This window comes from Penicillium diatomitis (assembly GCF_028827545.1).
Source record: "Penicillium diatomitis strain IBT 30728 chromosome Unknown utg000004l_segment0_segment0, whole genome shotgun sequence".
Lineage (NCBI taxonomy): Eukaryota > Fungi > Ascomycota > Eurotiomycetes > Eurotiales > Aspergillaceae > Penicillium > Penicillium diatomitis.
This window is the reverse complement of record NW_026623176.1, coordinates 895,494-913,481: the sequence shown is the minus strand read 5'-3', so window position 1 is coordinate 913,481 and position 17,988 is coordinate 895,494. Positions and strand designations below refer to the sequence as shown.

The 17,988-nt window shown below is 52.1% G+C and overlaps 6 protein-coding genes across 6 annotated transcripts; 3 read left to right on the top strand and 3 right to left on the bottom strand.

The window, feature by feature from the left end:
- Nucleotides 1-213: 213 nt before the first annotated feature.
- Nucleotides 214-1,818, bottom strand: N7539_003614 (CCCH zinc finger protein; the record flags this gene model as incomplete). The annotated part of the gene is made up of 4 exons (XM_056933216.1): nt 214-1,055; nt 1,130-1,472; nt 1,536-1,679; nt 1,744-1,818. The coding sequence occupies 4 exons, from the start codon at nt 1,816-1,818 to the stop codon at nt 214-216; spliced, it is 1,404 nt and encodes a 467-aa protein (XP_056790757.1).
- Nucleotides 1,819-2,370: 552 nt separating this feature from the next.
- N7539_003613 (putative translocon-associated protein, alpha subunit) lies at nt 2,371-3,344 on the top strand (the record flags this gene model as incomplete). The annotated part of the gene is made up of 3 exons (XM_056933215.1): nt 2,371-2,442; nt 2,564-2,988; nt 3,074-3,344. The coding sequence occupies 3 exons, from the start codon at nt 2,371-2,373 to the stop codon at nt 3,342-3,344; spliced, it is 768 nt and encodes a 255-aa protein (XP_056790756.1).
- A 346-nt stretch (nt 3,345-3,690) lies between these two features.
- N7539_003612 (DNA 5'-adenosine monophosphate hydrolase) lies at nt 3,691-4,589 on the bottom strand (the record flags this gene model as incomplete). Its single annotated transcript, XM_056933214.1, has 2 exons — nt 3,691-4,436; nt 4,499-4,589. 2 exons carry the CDS (start codon nt 4,587-4,589, stop codon nt 3,691-3,693), a joined length of 837 nt encoding a protein of 278 aa, XP_056790755.1.
- A 298-nt stretch (nt 4,590-4,887) lies between these two features.
- On the top strand, nt 4,888-9,053 carry N7539_003611 (RNA helicase; the record flags this gene model as incomplete). Its single annotated transcript, XM_056933213.1, has 2 exons — nt 4,888-5,115; nt 5,208-9,053. The coding sequence occupies 2 exons, from the start codon at nt 4,888-4,890 to the stop codon at nt 9,051-9,053; spliced, it is 4,074 nt and encodes a 1,357-aa protein (XP_056790754.1).
- A 979-nt stretch (nt 9,054-10,032) lies between these two features.
- Nucleotides 10,033-12,171, bottom strand: N7539_003610 (cyclin family protein; the record flags this gene model as incomplete). The annotated part of the gene is made up of 4 exons (XM_056933212.1): nt 10,033-10,275; nt 10,347-10,886; nt 10,963-11,931; nt 12,160-12,171. The coding sequence occupies 4 exons, from the start codon at nt 12,169-12,171 to the stop codon at nt 10,033-10,035; spliced, it is 1,764 nt and encodes a 587-aa protein (XP_056790753.1).
- Nucleotides 12,172-15,658: 3,487 nt separating this feature from the next.
- N7539_003609 (putative C6 finger domain protein) lies at nt 15,659-17,687 on the top strand (the record flags this gene model as incomplete). Its single annotated transcript, XM_056933211.1, has 2 exons — nt 15,659-16,390; nt 16,521-17,687. The coding sequence occupies 2 exons, from the start codon at nt 15,659-15,661 to the stop codon at nt 17,685-17,687; spliced, it is 1,899 nt and encodes a 632-aa protein (XP_056790752.1).
- Between the last annotated feature and the right edge of the window lie 301 nt (nt 17,688-17,988).

Sequence of the window (17,988 nt, the reverse complement as noted above, 5' to 3'; positions counted from 1 at the left end):
TGAACCGCAAGATTGAATTGAATGGACAAAGTCATGATCGCGAGGAGCCTATCGAGGTGCTTAATAGGGGGAAGAAAACATTGTACTTCCGGCACAGACAAAGAAACCCCAGATGAGGGCTCTCCCCGAACGTTGCACGAAGATAGAATAGGACTCAGAAAACTTCCGACCTGTCGCCGGAGACATGCGGTGCACTGACTGCTGACCGGGCCTTCAGATTTTGGTCACTTTGACGACGTTGGTATCGATTCCATGGGCGATGGGCTCGAATCGGCAGCTATCCCCACGGAAACATGTCTTCTTCCCGGGCTCGCTTTGAGGGCATCGATGGCCATAGATACACTCCGCATCATCACATTCCAGACCAAATCGGCAAGGAGTCATCCGAGCGATTGCAGTTAGGATGTGAAGCTCTTCCTTTGTTAATTTGCGATCATGGTCATGATAACAATAGTCGTCATTAGGACATTCACCAAGCAGGAAATAATAATTGCACAACTTGAGCTTCTTGAGGCGGTTAAGGTCATCCCGAGGAATGCTCTTGAAATCGAGTTTATCCACACGTTGCCCATATTTGTTGCGCTCCACTGTCTTGGGAGGAGGAGCCGAGCTACTCGGTTTTGATCGTACCACCTTTTGAAACTCAAAGGCACTGTCTTGCTGGACTGGAGTGGAGGCCGATAGTGGAACTCCTGACGTGCTGGTATTAGTGGAAGTTCGAGAGAGCACGGGGGCATTGACCATGCTCGAGAATTGTGCCGACGGAGACGGGGTGAGTATGGACCGAGTTGGGAGAGATGGTTTCCAAGGAGTGGGAGCACAGGCAGGCACCATCTTTTCAGACCGAAATAGGTCCGGAAATCGAGCGATGCGATATGATGCTTTCACTTCGTCTAGATCCTTCTCAAATGCGACACCTTCGATAAGTGAGACACGACCAGTGAGATCATTGTCCCTCGAAATATCCTCAAGGAAGAGTGCATATTCTGTATTTGAAGGACAACCGACGAATATCTGGTGGCAGTGGCAATTATAAAGGAAGACTTGAAAAGATTCTGCACATTTGAAGTCAGAATGATGGCAGTACTCATGTGACACACGTGCGAGTGGGAAACACCACTTGATTTACCTTGAATCTTATTGTATGCGCTGTTCTTTCCAGACCCAACATCAACAATTTCGGAACAAGACATTGTCTCGTTGAATCCCCGAATGAAGTCATAGATAGCAGCAGGATCTGCAAAGACCCTATTGCGCGCGCACAACTCCCCAAAGCCTTTTGCGTCCAGGTAGATCTTCATCATGATCTTCGGTGTACTGACATTAGGAAGGTTTGCTTTCAGGTATGAATGGATCGCCCCGTAGAGTTGGTCTGCAGCACAGCGGCCACCCTTGTCACCGGCCTGTAGGAACTCATCCTTGAATATCATACCCTCGCCGTCAAGCAGCACAACAACAAAAGGTTCGCGGTCCTGGAAGGAGCCAGCCACATATCAGCGCACACTCCCAGGTGCTCTCCCACCATGCGCGCTCACCATAATAATCTTGATCTGTGCTATCTGTTGCATCAACTCCATTTCGTGTACTTGAATATCCCGGTTGAATCGTGTTTCACGTTCATGATCCAGCTTTTCTTGTGCGAATGACGTTTCCAAGTCACTGACTCTTTGAAGGAGATCCTTGAGAAAAGCGCATATAGTCAGTGTGTGTTGCGCGACTTGGGACCTAAGCAGATTCACCCACCTCAATCAGTTGGTTCTTTTGCTGATCTACTGCCTTCAGCTGGCGATATCTCTCGAAATATGGCGAGGACGTCATCCTCTACTAGATTCAGGCTGCGTGATGCGTGAGATCTGGCAAGCCAGTTATCGAAGTACGATGTGAGGGAAAAGCGAGAGGATGCGGAAGAAGGAATGATTTGATCTCTCTTGACGAGATAGATGCTGTTCGGACTGGCGAGCGTTTGCGCGACGAGGACGGCGGTTAGCCCGCTTTCACTTATCACCGCAAGAAAGGTCACACTTTTGAACGCTGTGAAACTGTGGTGTGCCAAGAATATGGAATCATACGATCCTGGTCGTCTTTTCCCATAGATTTCTTGTTTCTCATTCTTCTACAAACATTTCACAATCTTCACAACCCTCAAACCTTGAGACCCGTCCAAGGACGCGATGCTGAGTCAGCTTCCCCGGTACCGACTCCCGATCCTTGAACTCCAGCGCTAAGTGGGTCACGAGCCCATCAGCTAAATTGCAACGTGTGATTACCCTCTCCGAAGTACCTCTTCTAGTTCCTCCTCCTCCTCCACCTCTCTATTTCCCTGTCCCTCCCGTTCCCTTTCGTCTTCTCCTCATTCCTCTGGTATCCAAGATGACTCGTTTCGGGCTTCTCTCTTTGGCTCTGCTCTCGCTTCAGGCTTTCGTCGGTACCGGCTTTGCAGCTGTAAGTTGATCTCCAATTGACTCATCACAGCCGACGCATGACTTGCACGAGCATATCGTATACCCAGCGTCGCGTCTATTGAATGCACCCCAATTGACATTGTTCTTTCTTGACCGAATAGGAGACCGAGAAGGTCGCCGAGACTGATGCTCCCACCCTTGCAGTCTCAGCGCAGGCTTCATTCCCTGCTTCCGAGATCTTTGGGGTGAAGCTCGTCAACGGTCACCCGACCCAAGCGCTCATTGCTTTCACCAACGACGAGCCCAATCCTGTCACTGTCAACTTTGTTGGTGGCAGCTTGTGGACTCTCGATGAGCAGAGCAAGAATGTTCGCAACTTGACCGCCACGCGTTATGCTGTGGAGATCCCCGCAAACTCCAAGGAGAGCCTCAGCTACAGCTTTGCGACGGAGATGCACCCTGTGGACCTCCGTCTTAATATCGCCGCCATAATGTCCGATAGCGAGGGCCATTTCTTCACCTTGCAGGCCTTCAATGGTACTGTGAGTGTAGTCGAGCCCGAGACCAGCATTTTCGACCCTCAAATGTAAGTATCGTAGCTGTCTGCCTCTGTCTCGCCCCCCCCACAATTCCCTGCAGTATTTGCTTGTACTGACTTTTATATTGCACAGCATCTTCCTCTACTTCTTCCTCTTGGCCTGCTTCGTTGGCGTCGTCTACTTTTTCTACACTGTCTGGGTGGCGCCTTACTTCCCCCAGAAGCGCAAGGCTGTCCGGTCCAGCGAGAAGAAGACTCCTGCCAAGCGCGAGATCGTGGAGGAGACCCCTAGCCCTGCTGTCACCTCAGCCACTACTTACAACGCCGATTGGATCCCCGCTCACCATATCACCCGCCCTGAGGCCAGGAAGGTCAAGAGTGGCAAGTCCAAGGCTCGTGCTTAGATTGTCTTGCGTGAAACTGACTAGGGCTGGGGAATTGCAATTGGCTCCGTGCATTGAGGATGAAGGACAGAGTCAGCCAACAGATGAGGCGGGACAGTCTGGCACTTCAAATGGCTGCACTAGAGCCGATGCGCACGTTGAGATACACGCAGCGCTCTCCTTTTTCTCTTTGTGCCAGGCTGAGCACATATTGATTGCCACAGCGAATATATGTATAAGTATGAAAATCGCCAGATGGACGAGCTTTTAAATACTCAGAGCGCTACAAAGCATTTTATTGAGGAATTCGTACTCCCGGCCGGCTGCTCAGCTAAGACATAGTTGTCTCTCGACAGTCGCTTGATTCTTATGCCTTCTTCCATTCTATAAACTCTTCTTCAAGATGGGTCTTGAGTTCCGCGAAACGGTTGCCAAAGCCCCGACCACAACGCCAGCACACAAAGTCTCGTTTCAAGTAGCCTTCTCTCGTCGGATGCCTGCGCACATCTTCGGGTTTCAACGGGAAGTCACCGATCGGCACGAAGAACGGAGTTGCAAAGCTATTGTAATGCTTTCGATGCTTCAATCGCTCACTGTATCTATCCACTGATATGACGTGGACGTGCAAATGGCTCATTGAAGGGACGGCATGCACACCGCACATAATCTCTTGTTCCCACTCCCGACCCGGGGGTAGGTCGTCTGGCGGCGATTCCGCAGTCAGTGCGGCTTGTCTGGCCTGCTCCTGCGCAGAATCTTTTCCGTAGAGGCGTCGCAACTCACTCGCAGCCAGGTGTCGAAGCTTCTGGACCTCCGCTTTGACCTTGGCAAGGAACTCGGGATCCTCGAAAGCCTCGAATGGATGGAGACGGGTCTTCGTGGGGTCGCGAGGGAGTAGGAGGAGATGGAGCGAAGATTTAGGGAACATGTCGTGGATTGTCACAAAGTCGTCATTGTAATAGACCACTACACTGGGAGGGAAGGTCTCTGGTTTGGAAATGTATGCGCCCAGGCCATCGCGACCTCCAGATCGGCCGTGAGGGACGCTGCCGGACGATAAACTGCCACTCGTCTGTTTCAGCTGCTTTTGACGAGACGAGAGGAGCTCTGTAACTGAGAGTGTATTATGTGATTAGATACGCCGGTATCGTGTAGTCCATCTCAGCGAGACTCACAAGCATTTCGTTTGGCTGAGGTCTGCTGCTCGCGCGAACAGGTTGCGGTGGAATCGTGGTTACTGCTGCTGGTCTCCGTCATCTCAGACATGGTTCGCCCGGGTCTGAAGTCACCAGTCATTAGGGAGAAAATAAGTGGCAGCGAAAGGATGGCTCTCAGCTCATCAGCTCATCGTACGCTAGCAAGAAATACTCGATCTTCGGCTGTGACAACATCTTTGAATCAGTGTTGAGTCTGGACCTCATCGGAAAGGTGAAAGTCTCCCCGCAATCCGCTCGCCCAATGGGGGTTAGTGCGGGACTGTTGATGACCGTAGATCAGATAGCCCCCCGAAAAAGTTCTCCGCAAGTTGACTCGCACTTCAAAACGTTCCCAAGCGACCACAACAATGGGCCCAAAGAAGAAGCCTGCTGGCCCAGGCGGCCCGAAGCCGGGCACGAAGCAAGCAAAGGCCGCCGCGGAAAAAACCTCGGACAAGAAGCCTGTCACAGAGGAGCCAAAGAAGCCCTCGGTGAAAGAGGTTATTGGGGGCGCATCATGGACGGGCAAGCTCCCGGTCAATATGCTATCGGAGCATTGTCAGAAGCAAAAGTGGGAGAAACCAGAATACAGCATGGTAATTGATATGCGTGCATTTGGACCTTGGCTTGATCGAGGACTACATCTTGGGAAATAGGCGCTGATAGATTTGAGGGGTGACATGTGCAGATTCAAACTCGTGATGGTTACGTATCGACAGTGACGCTCAAGAAGATAGACCCTAAATCTAAGGAATTAATCGTGCTTCCTCCTTTGAAACTCCCTCCGACATATAAAGTGCTCGCGGGACAACCCACGGCTTTGGAGGCTCGTCATTTCGCTGCGGCCTTTGGGCTCTACCGAGTATGCAACATGCGCAACCTACACATGATGATGCCTCCCAAGTACAAAGATCTCTGGCGGGGCGAATTTGCAGAAATCAAGGCACTGGAAACAAGAGAAGGAAAGGGTTGGCTGTATGAGGCGGATCCATTCCTTGCTAAGCAGGAGCGTGAGAGCGCTGCAGCTGAGCTGGAGAAGAAAAAAGCCGAGCGCGCAAAGATGCAATCGAAAGAGAAAGCCTCGGCACAGGACATTGGGCTTGGAGGAGGCGCTGACTCTAAGAGTAAGCGCATCTGGTCGCAAGCCCCGAAGGTGGACATGGGCGCTCGGATCCGACGTGAGATTGAAAGTCTTCTGCGGCAGCACACAGTTTGGAATCCACACGGGGTTGTTATACCGGATGTTGAGAAAAAGCGCATTCTTGAGGAGTTCTCACAACTTGGATTTCGACGGAGTCATGTCGAGGAAGCCGTGCTCGAATGCAAAGATCGCGAAGAGGTGTTAGAATGGCTCTTGGTCTACGTACCGGAGGATGACCTTCCTCAATGGAGTCTGCCTGAGGGATATTCGGCCGGTGTCAGCCTCGCTTCCGGGGATCTCGCACGAGAGGCGAAAATCAAGCGCCTTCTGTCTATTGGGTACCCAGCAGATCTTTGCTCCCAGGTGCTCGACACCAAGAGTGGGGACGAGTATGCCGCTGCGGAGTTTCTTCAACGGGCGTTGGCGCATGGATCCTCAGTTGGAACTGACGCTGTTGAAGGCGGCGATATCGCTGCATGGTCCGAAGAGCAGGATACACTTGAAGCCATTTTTGGCGAACGCTACACTCGCGTTGCCCCTCAAGTCTGCGAGATCAAGAGCGAGGCGCCTGAAATACCGGAGAGCACTGTGTTCCGCTTTCAGGCGCCCTCTGCCCATTATCCCTCAGTAACTCCAGTCATATCAATTCAAGCGAAGGGTATCCCGGCCTACATCAGACTGAGCGCCATTCGGCAGGCAGTGCAGCATGCTGAAAACCACTTCACTGGCGAGCCCATGGTCTTCAACATCATGGACTGGTTGGAGGTCAACTTACCAAGTATCATGACCAACCCAGGAAAACTTCGCGACATCTCTTCCGTCACGTCTTCCGCAGCTACAGAGGCGAGGCATGTTTCAATCAGAACTTCCCGTAAGCAGCGTAAGGGCATTGACTGGACCCCGAACTCTGCGCAAAGCTTGTCCATCCGTGAAGCATGGGAAACGAAGCAAAACACGCCAGCTCACGTTTCGATGTGTCAAAAGCGAAAGGCTCTCCCTGCATGGAACACTCAAGAGGAAATCATCTATACCGTGGATAATTACCAGGTCACAATCATTTCGGGAGAGACTGGTAGCGGTAAAAGTACGCAGTCAGTACAGTTCGTCCTCGATGAGATGATCAGACGCGGTCTCGGAGGAGCTGCGAACATCGTGTGTACTCAGCCTCGGAGAATTTCCGCTCTGGGACTGGCAGACCGAGTCAGTGATGAGCGCTGTTCAACCGTCGGCGATGAAGTTGGTTACATCATCCGCGGCGAGTCCAAGGTCAAGCAAGGAACCACGAAAATCACCTTTGTCACCACCGGAGTTCTGCTACGTCGCATTCAATCCGGGGGCGACGCAGATGGCAACATTGCCAGCTCTCTCGCAGATGTCTCGCATGTGGTAGTGGATGAAGTGCACGAGCGAAGTCTAGACACTGACTTCCTTCTTGCCTTGCTTCGTGACGTGTTGCGTCACCGCAAGGATTTGAAGGTCATTCTGATGTCGGCAACTCTGGATGCGAACATCTTCATGGACTATTTCGGAGGTTCGAAGCGTGTTGGGCTGGTCAACATTCCAGGACGCACTTTCCCGGTCCAGGACTTTTACCTGGATGATGTGATCAGAGACACTGGGTTCGCGCCTGAGCTTGGCGACAATTATGACGACGAAGTAGATGCGCCCCAAGCAGATGTCTCCTTAGGCAAGGCGCTTCGCAGCGTTGGCATGGGCATCAATTATGATCTGATTGCGTCCACTGTGGAGTATATCGATCATAAACTCGGTGATAATTCTGGAGGCATTCTCATCTTCTTGCCTGGCACACTAGAGATCGACCGATGCTTGAAGGCAGTCCAAAGGATTCCAAACGCACATCCTCTTCCGCTTCACGCTTCTCTGCTGCCGGCGGAACAGCGACGAGTCTTCCAGAGCCCACCGAAGGGTAAGCGTAAAGTCATTGCCGCTACCAACGTCGCCGAGACCTCCATCACTATCGAGGATGTTGTCGCCGTCATTGACACTGGTCGTGTCAAAGAGACGAGTTATGACCCCAGAGACAACATGGTGCGACTCCAGGAAGTCTGGGCCTCGCAAGCAGCATGTAAGCAGCGACGTGGTCGTGCTGGTCGTGTGCGTGCTGGTATTTGTTACAAACTCTACACACGCAAAGCCGAGTCCAGCATGGCACCACGGCCAGACCCAGAAATCCGCCGTGTTCCCCTGGAGCAACTCTGTCTTTCTGTCAAATCAATGAAGGGTATTGAGGATGTCGCCCGATTCCTCGCAAACACAATCACTCCACCAGAGAGCATCGCTGTGGAGGGAGCGCTGCAATTCTTGCACAGGGTCGGTGCTCTGGACCATGATCGTCTGACTGCTCTGGGCCGCTACCTCGCCATGATTCCCGCCGACCTGCGCTGTGCCAAGCTCATGATCTATGGATCAATTTTCGGATGCATGGAATCTTGTTTGACCCTTTCCGCAATTCTCACCGTGAGAAGCCCGTTCGTATCACCTCGCGAGAAACGCGAGGAGGCCGATGCCGCAAAGGCTTCATTCTCTCGCCCCGGAGACGGTGACCTGTTAACGGATCTTGCTGCTTATCAAGCCTGGACTGAGAAGTCAAAAACCCATGGCCATTGGCAATCACAATCGTGGTGTGGTGCCAATTTCCTGTCTCACCAAACATTGCGTGACATTTCGTCCAACAGGGCTCAATTTGTCACGTCGCTCAAGGATGCGGGCGTTCTACCTGTGACCTATAGCGAAGCTTCACCGGCACTGAATCGCAACAGCTCAAACAAGAATCTACTTCGTGCATTGATCGCCGGCGCATTCCAGCCCCAGATCGCACAAATCTCATTCCCCGACAAAAAGTTCGCCAGCTCAGTCACAGGAACTGTCGAAGTCGATCCCGATGCTCGCACAATCAAATACTTCAACCAAGAGAACGGACGGGTCTTCATTCACCCCAGCTCTATCCTATTCTCAGCCCAAGGGTACCCCACAGGAACAGCTTACCTTGCCTACTTCACTAAGATGGCAACGAGCAAAGTTTTTGTTCGCGACCTCACGCGTAAGTTTTTGTTGTCCCCCCCCATATCAGCGCAACTAACCATCATTACTAATCCCTTTCACGCCACCGCAGCATTTAACGCATACTCTCTTCTTCTATTTTGCGGCTCCATCGCCTTGGATACTGTAGGCCGCGGTCTGGTGGTAGACGGCTGGCTCCGGCTACGTGGGTGGGCCCGCATCGGTGTTTTGGTGTCGCGACTGCGAACCATGCTGGACGAGGCACTGCAAGCTCGTATTGACAATCCGGCATCGGGAGGATCAAGTGCCGCTGGAGACCAAGTCATTGAGACGGTGAGAAAGTTGATTGAGCTCAATGGGCTTGACCAGTGATGGCATGAGCTACATACATACCTCAAACACTCTACAACAAGCATTTTTTTCGCGAAAGGTTCACAGACTCCAGGAAAAGGCTTACTGCGACGGTGTATGCGGATGGATCTTAGGTTACATTTTTCCTTAAGTTGCAAAGCCTGTTGGTATCATCAAAGCCTTGCTTCATCTTTAGGAAGAGGTCAAATCATAAATTCCCCTATGGATAGTGGAGAGTGTATAGGTCATGAGCTGGTTTCAAGTGAAACCATAACGCCATCAGAAGTGTAACGAACGCACAAGCAATCTGGCGTATAGATATAGCAGCGAACAATCACGCGAGATGACCACTTGCAAGACATGCATGCGACCTATTTCGTCAAGGCCTGCAAAAGCGGCAGCAGGTCATGTGGACTTCTGTCAAACAAGAGAGCGCGAGTCAAAAATCAAGGGTGATGATACGGAGGAAAGGATAGTAAATAGAGTCGTAAACGTGCCCAGTATAAAGGGAAAGGGCCGAACATGAAAGGCAAGGCAACGAGTAAGTAGATGAGGATATCAATAAAAACACCGAAGAGAACAAACGTCAGAGGGAAAGCAATCAGAAGGGAAGAACCAGAAGCATGGAACAACACGGAAGCAGAATGATATAAAAAAAACCGAAGACAACCAAGAAGAAAGGGACTTAAAACAAACAAATGAGAGCAATAACAAGAAAAGAAATGGGAATGCAAGAAAGGAGTCCGTCTAGTAACGCCACCCAGCCATCCCCAAATGGAAACCCTTTCCTGTCCAGTGGCTGATGCAAAATCGTAAATAGGGAGTCACCAAACTAGTCATTGGGTCGCAAGGTATGAGTATAGAAATAGAAGGGTCATTTAGACCGATGCAAAGCGGGGGATGGTTCCCTGGTAACTGGCCTTGTGCGCGGAGGGAGGCGTGCGATATGTGGGCGGCTAGAAGGACGACAGGAAGCCCGCAACGCAGAGCCACCTTGGCCTTAGTAGTTAGCCAGCCCAGCCAGACGGTTCGCGTCGACAAATGGGGTGGGACGAGGCACTCTGAAACCGTGCAGGATTTCTTGCTCCACGAATGTCGAGGCACGCTTGAAACGACGTTCAGTGTACTTCTCGAAGATTGCTTGGTGGTGTTCCCGCGGGTCTTCGCAACACTCGAGTATGGTCGTCATGACGGGGATAAGTTGGGTATAAAGATAGCCGCTATAATAGGCGTGAGCCATTGTCTAGAAGCCCAATTCGTTAGCATCTCGGCGATTGGAGAGTCTGACAGCAGACAGCAGTGGAATCAACTTACCCAACATCCCTTGCGAAGCATGAGAAGGGCGAGGCAGTGGGCTCCAGCACTCAGGAAGCTGGGAGGACTAGCCACAAAACGCTCATCCATGATGGTCAACTCCAGGAAGTACTTTGCGATTGTTCGAGTCTCGAGATCGTAGTCGTCAGCCTTACTTATACGACGAAGGAAGCTCATGGGACCAGGCCAGCCAATATCGTAGTTGAGAATGTTCAGCATAAAACGTTCGGCCTTCAGGATCTCGTCCACGGTGTAGCCACCATCGACCATGAAAAGGATTTCGTTGATCGACGGAGGGCTAACTTCCTCGTACTTGGCGGCAATGAACAGGGCAGTCGCGCCAACCAATTGAAGTTTACCCATAGAAACGACCTTTTTCGAAAGGAACCGGTCGACGAGATTGACACAGAGGAACAGAGTCTCCGGGAGGTACTTGAAGCGGAGGTGGACTTGAACTAGCCAGTCCATGAGGATCGATCGCATAGACCACTGAATTTCGCCCTGGTTGGTCATATAGTCGGCAGCAGGTAGCATCTCAATCTGCAGATTGTTCATGACGGTAAGTTAGTCTCGGTTTGCCTTCAGGTAATACACAGCGAAGCTCACAAAATCTTACCTCTTTAATCCGGAGATAGTCAAAGATCTCGGTGGCATACTCTGCGACCATGCTGGAGTCATAGAGATCCTCCTCGATCTCCTCCGCGGTCAGACTATCTTCCACAACTTGTTTCGCGCGCAGAATCTCGCGGTCGAATGCAACTGCAGCATTGGGGTAGATCACTGTGGTGATGCTACCTGTGGTGTGCTCGCTGCGATAATGGTAGCCATGGGTCTCATCGTCCTCGGAGTATTCGGGATCGGAAAGAGCTGGTCCGGTCATGTCCGGGCTTTGATGAATGTCGCATGCACTTTCTTGGGAATCAATAGCCAGTGCCCCCTCTGTTCCGAGAGAAGCATATTTGCAGTCAACCGACGCAGCTTTGGCTTCCTCTCGCACTTTGCCACTCTCCTTAGTGTGGCAGGCTTCGAGCGTTGGTTCCGCTTGAGCGTTGACATGCTTGAAGATCTCAACATTGACCCCACTCGGACGAGACAGGCTTTTGGTGGTCTCTATTTCTGTAGTCTCTGCTTCACAGTTGAGAATCTGAGCTGTAATCTTGTCTTCCTTGGATGCCTCATGCTCGACAGCGGGTTCCGGCTGGTCATGGAACACCGCATTGGCGCGCTTCGCATTGATTTTAGTACCACTTGGCAAGGCTTTTCCCGCAGTGTTCATCGGTTTCGACCCGATATTCGGTAAGATGCCCTTGACCCCTGACCCAGAGAAGGGGCGCTGGGCTGGCTGTGAGAGGGCGCGCTTATCATCAATCGCCCCAGCGCCAAGCTTCCCAGTCCCGCCTGTTCTGGCAATGGGAATCTTGATATTGCTCTTGTCCTCACATGCCTGGCGGGAAGTCTCAATGTTGCCTTTGGCTTTCTGGGCCCAAAGGCCGACAGTTGCGGGCTCATTGCGACTATGAACCGTTTTGGCGGCGATAAAAGTGGGTGGAACATTCTCGTCTCCGTAGCCACGGATGCGCTGTGGCTTTAGTCTTTGTCAGTCTTTTGTAGATAAAATATGCGATGTGAGATAGGTATGCATGAAGTATCGGAGTGAGTTGCACGTATACTTATGTGTAATGCGACGCCACGCACGCTTGTTGCGCGGCTTGCATCCTCGGGCTGTGGATCAATCGCGAGCACGAGCCAAAATAGAAAGGGTAAGGGCAAAAGAAAAACGCAGAAGACAAGAACAAACATCACCAAGCCATACCTTAGCATCCATGTTGACCGTGTCTGGTTGATCTGGCGGGGGACAGGGTCGTTGAGGTTATCTGGAGGGATTGTTTATGTTTTCCTGTCTTCAGACGGGGAGTCGACAGGGCGACCTATCCTTCTTGCCTATTGGCCGCGTCGGACAAAACAAAACAACCACGACCCGCCCGAGCTGTCCAGTGAGCCAGTGAGAGGGCACGGAGCACCCGTCCCAATGTACGGAAGGACAATTAGGACTGAGCTTGATCAAAGACCTCGATCGGTCAATATGGCGCTTGAGTCTGGATGGAAAAACCACAGACAGCACGAAGGGCTATAAATGCAAGTATGTAATAAGGGTAGAACAGAAGTTGACAATGAAAATACATGTGAGAGGGAATTGTCTATCCCTCGCAGTAATATCGCCTAAGAAATGAAGGGATCAAACAACATCACGTGGGCGGTGTCAAGGGGCGTTGAAGCAATGCACCCAGACCGCCTACCAGATGAGGCTTAACCCGAACCGTCGGAAGAGGGAGCGCGAGCTTATCGCTCTTATCTATGACGTCTCAGCCGCTTCGTCACGTCTTCCATCAAAACAGTCAATTCGGTATTCTACTTATTGCAAGCCACCTAACGGATGACCATTCATTTGAAGCTCATATTACCTCAGTATTCTTACTCAGATAATATCTGTATCAGTTCTTGAATACACAGTCTGTTCGTGCGTGACAGAAATCGCCTCAACGTGGCTAACGACTTCCCAAACGCGCTAGTGCGCGAGCTCACGTGATGGCAGACCGCCCACGGGATGGAGCGGTAAGTGATTCCCACCGCAAATTGAGTCCGTGGATGCCGATGGCGATCATACCCGGCTCTTGTTCGGCGTTGGGGAACGATCAACAGATTGGTGTCTCTAATTCCACGCGGGGGCCATGATGAAATGCATGTCGTCTCAATACTCCGGTGCCCAAGGCAGCCTCAGGTCTGTGTCCGCTGTCGGACCATCAGAGATGCACAGTAAGCCTGATCTCAAAAATAGAGAATCGATGGGCGTGCACGCCGTGCAGTGTCAAAGTGGGAAAAAGCCGTGGCCGCTAGCGCACGCTCCGCTGGCCGGTCATTCTGGGCCAGTCAAAGAGGGAACCCGATCGTGGATCGTGGAGTCGTTACTGAAAGCAATGCGCTTTTCGCATCTGCTGCATCAGTGCGCTGCTCAAAGGTACTAGACGAGAGCCACTCAATCCGCCCAACTATCGATCTGCGTGGGGCGCCAGGTGGACAGCGGCGCCATTTTCAGCCGAGTCGTTTCTCTTTGACATGAGCCCTGTGCGATCGCGCGCGCACTGCGGAGGCCTGAAGAAAGGAGTCATTCTCTTCTGTAATGCTGTCACTGTTCCTTCAATTTGGTCTCGAAGGAGATTGCCTGTCATTTGATCTGTGCATGATCGCCTTCATTGAGTGGGCCCTAGGAGGATAATGACAGACTCAAGTTGTTGTAGAGTCCTCCGAGGAGGGGTAAACTTTGATGGCGCAAATGCCGAGATACGAATGGGATGAGTGAGCTGTGAGCTGTGGTCAATAACGGCAAACATCATTGTGGAAGATTGATCGCATGAGACTCGAGTCATATGTTTCTCAATACCTGTGGACATGCAACTTATAATCTGGTGCCGGTCGGCGTAAGTCTACAGGACTGTCGTGGTGGGCGCCAACGGTCAACCTTTCCGATGTTCTCTGCCCCTCTCACCTCAACCTCCGGCACCACCACACCTCGTATATCCCCGCGCAGTGCCGGTCGCATGAATTGGGAGTTGTAGCAGGAGTCGCAATAGTGTCTGTTCGAGCTTCAATATCTTGAATGGGTGATGCGACAATGGAAAAGCCCCCAAACGAGGTCGAGTCGGTTGTGCCACGCCGGATGCATGCCGCCATCAACTCTCTCTCTGTCTCTCTTGCTCTCCGACTGGGGCGATCGCAGCTGCGATCAATGAGACCAATAGTACGAGATATCCAACGTAAAAGCTTCTTGGATTAAAATTCATCATTTTGTATTTGAACTCCTCGGGCATTCTCATCCTTATCCAGGACTCAGTGCTACTGTTACTGATGGAGACCACCGTGGACGTCGGATACATGAGTGGCGTTGCTTGATGGACGGACAGCGGAGATCTGTTCGCTTCAGAAATGCGGTCAATGGCCCAGCGACCAATCCCTCAGGGACTTTGATATCGAAATCAATCAAGCCGATGCGGTTTCGTTGGGAAGAGCGCTCGGCGCATTTGTCTGGCGAGTTGCGACAACATTGCAGGCGCACAAGGTTACGTCGCGAATGGGAAGCCGCCAGAGCAGCCCTCGAGGGAAACAAGTCTAGTCCTTATTGCTACTTTGAGGAACATACAAACACCGTAATTCGAGTCGCATTCTTGTACTGCAGCTGCTTGGGATGAGATGTCTGACGGTGCTATGGAGGTGTGTGGTATTGAAGGAATGTAATGATGAGACCGGGTGCCGGAAGCGCAAGTCGCCATCTTACCGGCCCAGATAGGCCGATTTCTCGCTTTAAGTGAAACCATCGTACACACCACACCGATCTCCCCTCAGTCATCAACTCGACCTCTTCGATCGCTTCCCACCCTGGAACTGTCAACCCGCCACCTCCATCCTCGATTTCAACTCGAAAAAGGTACTGACTGCTCTCCATTCCTCCCTATGTGTCTGATCTTCTGGTCGGATTCGGGTTGTCGCTTCGGCTACTGGGTCACCGCTGACATAGCCCCAGCGCTTCGTAGAGTCAATCAACCACGACAATCCCAATCTCGCCCACATCACCCATCGAACCCTTCTCGTCACACCGTCTTCGATATCCCACAACTCTGCGACTCTGCTGGAATCAGGGTCATTGAGATCAGGTTTGTCGTTTCCTTTTGTCCCCCGCCTGCCATGCTCGCTCTCTCTCTCTCTTTCCCGGTCCCCCATTGCGAGGCTTCTTTCGCAAGACGACGTCTCCCAGGTCGGCAAAACTCGGCTAGCAAACGATCATCTATTCATCTGATTTTCGCATTCGACCCCTTCTCGGATTCGATGGCCAGGCTTCTCAATCGCTGATATACTGACACTTCTGGAGCTCGATCTCTAGGGATCATTCACCGTCGTCGTGCCGCTGCACCCCCGATTCCGGTTCTGGTGTTGCGACAGGAAGATTCCCCTCCATCCACCAACGAAAAAGCCCTGCGTCCATAATTCCCCAACATCATCAGTCGATCAGTGACACGCCCTCCTACAGAGTACTGCCAACAACTTTAATTGTGGAAGGTGAGATGCAAAAAACTTGCCCCTCTCCCACAGCCTGCATACAACAAATCTTTCCTGTCGCTGTCTCCACCCCCTCTCCCTAAGCCATGCATCCCGCTCTGGCGAACCCTTTCCCATATACACGAGCAGTGGGTTGATGCAGTCATTGGTACAGCAAGTAGAGGCTACCTTACCGAATTCCTCTCCTTCTGGTTTTGCTCAGAATGCAAGCCGCCCAACTTGACGGGCTGTCTACCATGGCCGAGCCAGTGGTCAAGGCGGAGGTCTTGGAAAGAGACCTTCAGTCGCGAAGACCCCCAACGCCCAAGAACGTCGCCTTCGAGCTTCTCCTGGACGATAACTCCAAGGTGCGGGCGCGGATTCCCATGCGCGTGCAGATTTACCCTCACGATACCACCGATTCGATCGTCACTACGGTGAAAAATTTCTATGGTATCTATGATGGCACAGCTAGCGGTGTGAGCTTCGAGGATGAACATGGGACAACTCTTATCGCAAGGTATGAAAATCTGAAGAATAATGGGACGGTATATGTTAGAGTGATTCCCATTCAATCTTTTGGTGAACCCTGCTATACCGGGTACCCCGCGGAGCGCAAGCGGCCCAGCTTGGGCGAGCCGTTCCAGATGACGGAGAGTATGATGTCGAGCATGGATCAAGCGTCGCGACCACCATCACGGCTTGCAAGAAAACGCAGCATTTCACCGTCAAACCGAAGTCGTCGAAGCGCATCGCAACACAAACAGGCTTCCCGGAGCGGCCTCAAGAGCCGGGGGTCCAGTCATGCCGGGTACCCGGACGAAGACCTGGGACTGAGCGACAGCGAGTCGACCTACAGTCGCAAGACGCGCGGGGATACCTTTGCTAGCTCCGATATCAGTATGGAAAATATACTACAGGATGGCCGGCGCAAACGACCCAAGTTCGACAGCTCGGTAAGTTTTGAAGATGCCCCTCTGTCCGGCCGTGGGATTGCTTCTGTGGTCTACTGCATTTCACCGATTCGTGGTACATATTTTCTATTGGATCGCTTAGAGCTAACATATCTTCTTCTCCCCGTCCCAGGAATTGCCTCTCTTCGCTCCTCCCCAAGTTCCCCTCACCACTTCAACCTCCTCTATCTCTCCTCAACGCCGCTCTGTGGGACAAGAAGGCGCTGGCTCTCCTTTTGCTCGGCCCACCCATCGCCCCTACACTTATCAGACTGCGCTTCCGTCGCCGCAAAGTTATGGAAATAATGAGTACAGCGCTGGGCGAAATACTGTATATGCTACACCTGTCGTCCCTGACCATGTGTATCGCACTCCATATGGCAATTCGAGTGGCCGTGTGAGTGGCCATGGTATCCTCCCTACCCCAGATCCTACAATTGCAAGCTGCATCTCCGACGAAGACGTTGCGATGCAACTCATTCGGTTGGGTGATGCATCCAATTTCTCTCACGGTCGCACATCCGCGTCCACGCTCGACGATGCCTTCAGTGGCGTTGCTGACGCCGCTTCTTCCGCTGGCGCCACGAGCGATGGCGAGTACTTCAGTGAAGACGAAGTTGATCTTCCTGCTCGCCGCAGACTGGACTCCAGTCCGATGCTGCCGCCTGGCGCAATCAAGCGCCATCACAAGCGCCTGGATGATATTCTTCCTAGTGCGGACAGTAGTGAGCACAGTTCGGACGGTGTGGATGATGGCATCAAGAGCGAGGGTGAAGAGGATGTTCCCTACAAGGAGTATGCCCCGAAGGCGAAGAAGCCGAAAAACCGCCCAACCTCTGCCAAAGTCCGCACCTCCAAGGCGCCGGCGAAACAGGTCAAGAGCAAGAGTGGACAATCTACGGTGCGCAAGCCCACCGAGAAATCCGTTGTGCCGGCGCCACCCCTTAGTCCGAGCTCGTCTCGAAAAGTCTCCAATGGCTCAGTCAACTTCCAGCATCAATTAGGTGCTGACGAAGAAGATCTCTCGACTAAGCCTCGTTGTCAACGCTGCCGCAAGAGCAAAAAAGGCTGTGACCGACAGCGCCCATGTGGGCGATGCAAGGATGCCGGCATCGGCATTGATGGCTGTGTCAGCGAAGATGAAGGGAATGGTCGTAAAGGACGCTACGGCCGTCACATGGGAGTCCCCGTCAAGAAAGACGCCGACGCGTTGGACGAGGGACATGAGCCCTCCGTGACTGTGATCACAGCATTCGCCGAGTCCGAGGTCGCAGACAAGAACAAGAAGAGAAAGCGCTAGTCGCTTCTTCTTTCTTGATTTCTTTGTTGCTCGTCTCGCCCCCGTCCTGCATGGATGCTGAATGTGTCCAGATCGTGTCACTTCACCTGAAGGCAGCTCTGACCTCCGTCTATGGCTTCAGATCCCATGACGTTGGAGGTCCCCTGGTCAGCATTTGCATTTGTTTCTTTTTTCTTATTTGGTCTTTCCCCCCATCGCATGCACATCTACATTTCCACTCTCTTTTGATAAGATCATTAGTGGGGATCGTTACCGGAACTCTGATCATTCCTTATCATAAAGACCTGACCTTCCTACATTC